An 8,318-nucleotide genomic window follows, 5' to 3' on the forward strand; every position below is an offset into this window, starting at 1 on the left:
TGTGTGTGTGTGTGTGTGTGTGTGTGTGTGTGTGTGTGTGTGTGTGTATTCATCCATTCACTCTGTATTCTGGTGAAGCAAACCAGAAGTAATAGTATACTTAAAATCAGTAAATAAATAGATCTGGTTTAATCAAAGGTTGGATTATTATGGAACATCAAACTGGTGGTACAAGCCAAAGTGTTTATGTTGTCTCTGACCCTTGTTTCTTATTTATATATGCTGAATGATCTCTAAGAAATCAAAATTCTTTATCCAGACTCCCACTCCAACTAGAAACAAATATTAGCAACTATTGTATGGAAACCATGAACACATGACATATATTTGAAAGTATCTTAGTAAGTCCATTGCATAGGGTTCTATGTTTTCATATCTAGAAATAAAATAAAATAAAATAAAATAAAACTTTGTCCATCAAATTAGTGGGTTTATTCCAGCTTCTGATTTAGTTTACGACTAAGAATCATGGGTTAGATGAACTAATTTACTCTTTGAATTTACTTAGAAAATCATTTCACAGACTACCTGAAAAACTGAAAATTTCATTTGAAGTCATATTTTCACTGTACAAGTCTTGCAAATCCCTAAGTTCTCCTTGAATTATAAGTTATGCATGAATTTTATTAATGTATTCTTATCTAAACAGTAGAATGGAGATAAATAATTAATTTGGATCTTGAGCAAGAATAAACACAACACAATTATTAATTCAGAACATTTATTGCAAGAGCTGAATAATTGTAAATAACGTAGAACTGGCAAAGCAGTAACAAGGATATTTGTTTAGATATTTATTTTGTCAAAGTCATCAAACACCCCTCACAAACCGACAAAAATGACTTCAATAAGCAATGCACCCCTACCCATTATTTTCCATTATACTGTGGAAAAATGTGAACTGCTATTTACAAAGTAACTTTATTTTTGGTAAGAACAAATTAACTATCGGATTAGCGATTTTTTTAAACTTTTTTCTTTTTTTTTTTTTAACTTTTAAGTTGATGGTGAACCGTGGCGTTAATATAACTTTCACTCCTTTCAATAAAGACATTTTGTTGCATGCTATTTATTTGTTTAAATCATCTGTCATGCCTTAACAAAAAACCTCCTAAGAATGTTCAAATTTGGATTTGTTTGCACGTGCAACTGAGATCTTATTAACATTATCTGTCACTCCCTTGGTTTGACCCAAGTGACAAAATGCTGGTACCTGCCAGGCATTGACCAACTATGATAACAAACAGTTAAACAGCAATAATTAGAGATTTATCCCTTTATTTTCCCCAACTACCTACCTGGAGAATGTTCTGTTACATCATGAAGGCACAACACATTAAATATTTTGTGGCTATGGTCTAATAACACTTGTGTTACAACAACAGTATTGTATATGAGGATCAACACAAACTCTGTCATTTCAACAAAGTTGGAGACACACATTTGCCCAATTGAAACTATTTTTGAGTAATGATTTTTTCTTCAATATATACTTATTTTAATACATCAGTTTTGAAAGAGTAACAAGTACAGAATATTATATCACATTTGATAGATAACACTTCCCATCACTTTCTCACTTAATGGTACTAATTAAGTCATTTTTAATTTTGCCTACTTTGAAAATAAGGATGTCAAAAAGAGGTTCTGAATTTCCAAGAGTTTGCAGAAGCATTTGTCTGCTGCTATTGTTGTTTGAAGTTTTCATATTTTCTTTTGTCTTTATATTTTTTACAGAGTTCTAACATTCTAAGTTATCATAGAAGAAGCAAAATCTCAGAACCATTTTAAAACACAAATATTTAAGATTCTTTGAACAATGTGTGCCAAGACAAACTACTAACGCGGAAACACCTCACCGAAAGAAACAACAAAAATAAGAAGAAAGAGGGCAATAGAGAAAAGGAAAGAAGCAACCATCAACACAGAATTATGCTACAACATTTGTAGGTGAGTGCTATAAGTACACAAAATTGTTAATAATAGCTTGCTTCTATTTACAAATACTTTAACACTGATTGACGTACAAGTGTCCACTAACGGTGTTAACAGCACAATAGGTTTAATGCTTATCTTTTAAAGTTTTGTTTGAAGTATAATGTCAAGTATAGAGGTCCCAGCATAAATCAAAGACAAAAAGAGCACAAATTTCTAACTGGATATGTTTTGTCAGTCACTCTAATCCGTGGAACTTTCTTACTCTCCAAATGCATATTCTATTGTTCATAGCAGCAGTCCAGGGTCAAAAGAAAATGCAGTAATAAAAATAAATTGCACAATGGAGAGATCTCTGGAGAGTTTAATCAATTCTAGTAAAGAACATCATCACATGGCTAGTAGAACTATTTTCTCTCTTATGCTGCAAAGCATTGTATCCTCCATCGTGCTAACACAAAGTTATGAGTATTCCCTACGATAAGGGGCATAGTTGTAGCGATCTATCGAATACATAAAGCTCCAACGCACAGTATTAGCATGTCTATTTAGAGTAAAGGTATTAGGTCCCATACAGCTTCATCTTAAAGTTGGTGCTCCTTAGGACTCTCAATCGTGCCTCCTGCTTGCTTATAGGACTTCAGATTTGCCAGAGGAATGTCCGCCATGTGGCCGCCATTGTTGAAATGGCCTTCATTGGAGCCATACTGCTTACGGTCATTGAATTGGTTCCTGTTGGTGTCTTCTTTCCACGCTCTTGTCAGGGTGTGCCCATTCACAAGCTTGTCTTTCTTGATCCATTCTTTCTGGGGTGCAAAGGTTGACAGAGGAGATTTAGGGTGTTGGTATGGACCCAAGCCAGGAGGCATCCAGCAATTATCAGAGTGACCCAAAACCAGACACTCTTGAGTGCACATCTCTGTAGCTTCAGCTAAACCTCGGGGACCCAGAGGGCCATCTGTAGAGGACAAGAGATAGAGAAAAGAAGAAATTGGTTAAAATTCTCCTTCAAAATATTTCAGAGTGAAAAATAGAGTGGTGATTTTATCTTTGCCTGAAATAAACCATTCAGACATATTAGACTCCAAGGCTTTTTGTTGTTTGTTTGTTTGTTTTGAGATAAATACAGAGAACACAGCAGCAAATACATTCATTGTTACCAATTTAAAAATGTGTTTTATATTCTTTCACCCTTCTCCTGTATATCCAAATGCATAGAATGACAAAAAGACACATACGGATAAACAGAGAGATCTGATCTTGATTAATCGTATGGCATATGAATCATTACTGATTTATATATTAAAATTTATTGAGATATGCTAAAATTTATAAGAAAGTATGAAAAACAGATATTGTTGATTAGAATATGTAAATTATACAATGCACAGAAACAAATATCAAATACAGTATTTGAAAAACAGTGCCAAAAATGCAGGATGCTAGAAATAGTTACATGGATACAGTTTCTTTTACATTGTGACTACTATTTTATTTATGTGAAGTCAAATGAAAAAATAAATTTTAAATACTTTTTAATAGAACTAAATGTTTGTTTCCATAGCCTTTTTGACTAAATATAAGACAGCCACAACTAATCACTTGTAATCATTCTAAAACATGAGTAAATATAAGCATAATGGCACATTAACTGATGACAGAGTTTGGCCTTTAGTTCCTTATCTAGTTTCTAGATGTATAACAAATATAATCAAAAATGAGTTTGATACTGTAATAAAGTTTTATAATTTCAGCTACACTAGCCTCAAAATGTTTGAGCCTAGTATTTGCAATAGAGTCAGACCACACATGTAAATAAGTAGGAAAGAGAATAAACAAACGCAGAACAAAGACAAGCATTCAAACAAGAACTTTGAGGCTAAATTGCTAATGGAATTACATAAATCATAATATTCAAGGGGAAATTTTATCATTATATCTTTTTACTTTTTATCAGAAATTGTAATAAAGCATATACTTTGACTTGTATTTTAAAAGTAGATTCTTAATTATTAAAAAGGGGGAGGAATCACAACCAATAATGAAAAATAGGGGTCAAATATTTCAGGAACAAGATAGTCTTTGTGTGTTTGTGTGTTTGTATGTGTGTGTGTGTGCATGTGTGTGTGTTTAACTGGTGAATTTTTCATTCTATGGTCAAGAGATAAATTAACTTTTGAAAAGTAGGAATCAATTTTTGGAAAGAGGATAAACAGACAGGCAATACTTAGGTATGAAACATTTTGAAAGTAGAGAGTCAACTTAGCCTGATGATAACTCTTGCAATCACCACAAATGGCAGATAGAAACAAGAAATTAAGGAGTTAAAGCTTAGCCTGGGCTATAGGATAAAAATGTGCTAAGAGTGAAATCAGAAACTAAACAGGAGAATAAAAACAGGGATCACTAAGAATAAAGATTAAAACATATTTGTGTGATGCCTAGACAGCAATTAAACAAGACAATAACTATAAATATTTGCTAAATTTATTTTAACACTGTTGTGTGTGTTTTGTTTTTTTTTTTTTTTTTTAATGTCCAGCATTTGGACTACCTTCGTGCTCTTCTGATTACCTTTCACATGTGATAGATTACTTGCTGAAATGGTAGCACCTGATGGTAAGAATTAGGTTAGCAAGTCACAAGACACATCACTGAACAAGTTGGAAATAGGAGGTAGACACCATGGATGATAGCATTATTTCAAACAAACATACGTTTGGTCATATTTCCAGATTTAAAAATCTGTTCTGAGAATAACCATCAAATTTGTTCCCATACGACCTGTGTTCTCATCTCTTCAAAAGAAAACAATTTTATTGTGGTTAAACAGACATTCATTAAACCATTTCTCTCTCTGAAATCTCCCCTGATTACTCACTTCTTTGGATATTTAATTTCAATTTCTCGATATCACTTTTTTTCCTCTCTCTCTAACCTAGCTACACTTTCAAAGTTCAAACTAATTTCTCACTTTTATGTTGGCTGTGGTATGCTTAGTGACTCTATATCCACAGAGCTAACACATTTTACTCAAACCAAAGCCTGCTTCTTGCAATAGGATCATGAGCCTACAGCTGCCTTTTGCCTGGCCTGTTTTCATTTAATTACTGGCTCCTTCAAGGGTCATTTCTGTTCCACATTCCCCAAGCAAATTCTCCAGGACCTCAGTGATCCGTCTGTAATAGGTACCTTGAAAGTTCCACACATCCTTGGTTTTAGTGACTAGCAAAATTTCAGACCACACTTTGTGTGTTTTTTTATTAATGTCTTGGGAAGAGGGTTTGTACATATATGACATTGAATTCTTGTTTTGTCCCAACCCACTGAAATATCCACTGGTGGGAAGGAAAAAAAAAACATGGCAGTACAGTTTTCAGCTTCCCTTGCAATGCTCAGCAATTAGCAGCAGTTCATAGTGATGATCTATGAACAATGCTAATTGTTAATTAAAATTTTATGAGGTTGAAAATGTTCTGAGAATTATTAAAGATATCCTTCGCTTAAAGGCAGACCTTAAGTAATTAGGATAAAAGATGCTGATTCCACAAACCTCTCACCAAAAGCACCCCAACAGCAGCCTTTGCCTTAGCAATACTCTGTGACAGCTAATAAATGAATTATTTAACTTCTGTTAAATGTAGTCACTCCTTCTGGAGATCAATGGAGATAAACTAGTGAATCACAAGTTTGATGTGTAACATATCTCGGAGCCAGCAGAGCAAACTTTAACCTTTACTTTTACAGTTTCATTAATTGGATAAATTTTTCTTTTCTTGAAGTTACCTCAGAAATGTCAATAGAATTAAGTTTTCATTGAACCCTTAAGAGGAAAGCATACACGTTTATTTTTAAATTTGCCTTATTCAATACACTGTGTCTATAATTATACGTGAAACTTAAGTTTGACACATTGATTCACTTTTACAGAGTACAGTGATTTTTCTCTTAGAATCAATGGTTATTATTCTGTAGAAATCTGCTGAACACTAGCTACACAAGGCACTGTGAAAGGTACCCGCATTAGAGCAGTTAAATAGCAAATATCATCAGCAACCTCACAGAGGAGCGTCCATCTACCCTGGGTGTAATTGACTTTAGAGCTGTCTTCTGAAAGGTTAGAAAACAATGCCATTGTGAAAGAAAGGAGAACAGTTAATGGATTAAGGGATAGACATCTCTTTACAGAGTACCAGGGTGACTTTTAATTGTCATTATATAGTTTCCCTAAGATCCCGGGAGTTCTTAAAGTTAACTGATTAAGACATTTTGAACTATTTTCTTTTTTATATTATGCAATCCTTAGCTTTCAAAACAGTGATACTTTTCACTAAATAATATAAATTGTTCTTCAGGAACGTTATCAAGCATGGGACCTCCTTATAAATGAACTTGAAGGACCTGATAAAGATTATCAATTCAACTGTAGAACTTTTGTAGTTTCTTCAGTATCTCTGAAGTTAAAGATATGTTATGAAGCCAGACACATTACTTAGAGAGATGTTAGGCAGATTTTTTATTTTTGCTATAGCTCTCATAAAGAAGGATCTAGACTGAGACACATAAAGAGTTAACCTGGTATCAGGGTACCAAGGGCTACCGCTCCTTGAGTGATATGTGTGGATAGTTAGATGACTTTAGCTAAGCTACATTATGGAGCTTGCACTGGCCTGGACCTCACTTCACAGACAAGGACAATGCTGCCTTCAAACATGTGAGGGATTCTTCTCTGTCTGCCTCCTAAGTGCAGTGATGAACGATGTATACTAACACATCAACGAAGAAGAAACCCGGGCTGATTTTGATCCAGGATTTGATCCCCCAGTCTCCTCTTTAGCATTTGTCTTCTGGTGTGCCAGGGCTGGCCATCCATTGACCTGTACTCAATTATTTTGCTTAGGGTTTACTACTATTAACCCACTGGAGAAAATCTACATTTTTTTGTTCTGCTTTCTCCCCTTCATCATTCTTCCTATAATAAAGTTTCAGGAAAAGAAGTACTCTGAGCCCTTTATTTTCAGTTCATTTTAGTGTCTGTAGAAGACAGTACAACAACATTTAATAGTTTTTTTTTTTTAGCTTATTTTTGCCCTCAGGTTCTTTCTTTTTCTTTCCTTATAAAATGTTTGCTTGTAATCCATGTAGAAAAGCAAATGATTTATCTTTTTATAGATTAATGTGAATATATTTTTTATAGTTTGTACAAGTTGGAAGTAAGCTGAAAGACATGTCAGAAGTATATTCCCTTGATAGATTTTATACATCCTCTATTATATTCTTTATTCTTGTGTTTATATTTTTGGGGGGAGGGTTACTGTAAAAATCATCATGGCTAATTTGCTTACAATCTAATATTTGTAAAAATAAATAACGTGCAAAAGAACTGGCATCAGAACTGTGGGTAACATTGACCCTTGGGCAAATTCCTATTCCACCCTTTGTACTTCACCCAGTGTTCCTCTACACCAGAGCTGTACTTACAAAGAATGTCACATGGGGCATATGAGTTATTACTGCGCTCTGATATAAATCATGCTACAAAAATCTGCACCTTGGTGTCACTGCAACTCAGATTTTATGTGGAAAAGTACAACACGGCAACCAGATGAACAGGTAAAAGCAGGAGATGACATTAGAAAATTTGAGTAATAATTTCCTGCCATATCTAAGGATCCAGTCAATAATAGGAAAAAGGTGTTCTTTATGATTGTTTATATTTTCTGGCTGGAAAGATTAGTCAGTTGGCTACAGTTTGCTGTACGAGAGCTTGAATTCAGTCTCCAGAAGCTATGTATAATAGCTGTATGAGATAATCTATGCTTGTGATCCCAATAGTGAGTAAGCAGAAACACATGGATGTTTGGGGAGTTGGAGGGATGGCCAGCATAGCCGAAAGGTCAAGCTCTCAGACACATAGAGACTCTGTCTCAGAAATCGTGAACAGTGACTGCAACTCAGGATTGACCTCTGGCTTCTATATGCATATGTATGTGCACACACATAAACGCAAACATATACCTTCACATACACCTATACATACAAAATACAACAATACGTTTGTTCTGTAATATCTTCAGTTATTTTTCATGTTGTCTTTGTAGCAGAAATGTGGGATTCCAACCTATGGTGCATTGGGCTACATGTAACTTAATAGTTATGAATGCAGCTCAACACAAATGCTTTTGTGACTTTCATTTTTTCTTTCTTTCTGCCTTTTTCCTTATTTCCTTCCTTCCTGCTTTCTTTTTCCTTTCTTTCTTTTTTCCTTCTGCCTTTTTCCTTCCTTCCTTTCTTTCCTTTCTTCCTTTTCCTTCCTTCCTTCCTTCCTTCCTTCCTTCCTTCCTTCCTTCCTTCCTCCCTCCCTCCCTCCCTCCCTCCCTCCC

At 34.5% G+C, this 8,318-nt stretch overlaps 1 protein-coding gene across 4 annotated transcripts in view; it reads right to left on the bottom strand.

The window, feature by feature from the left end:
* Window positions 1-703: 703 nt before the first annotated feature.
* Pcdh9 (protocadherin 9) overlaps window positions 704-8,318 on the bottom strand; it is an 844,061-nt gene continuing 836,446 nt past the window's right edge. For 3 of the 4 annotated variants that reach the window (XM_021181288.1, XM_021181287.1, XM_021181285.1), the window contains one exon: window positions 704-2,893. In XM_021181288.1, coding sequence (XP_021036947.1) covers window positions 2,520-2,893 — 374 coding nt within the window. In that variant the 3' untranslated portion in view covers window positions 704-2,519. The remainder of the gene's footprint in view (window positions 2,894-8,318) is intronic. The other variant, XM_021181286.1, reaches the window with a different exon arrangement.

This window comes from Mus caroli, chromosome 14, assembly GCF_900094665.2.
Source record: "Mus caroli chromosome 14, CAROLI_EIJ_v1.1, whole genome shotgun sequence".
Classification (NCBI taxonomy): domain Eukaryota; kingdom Metazoa; phylum Chordata; class Mammalia; order Rodentia; family Muridae; genus Mus; species Mus caroli.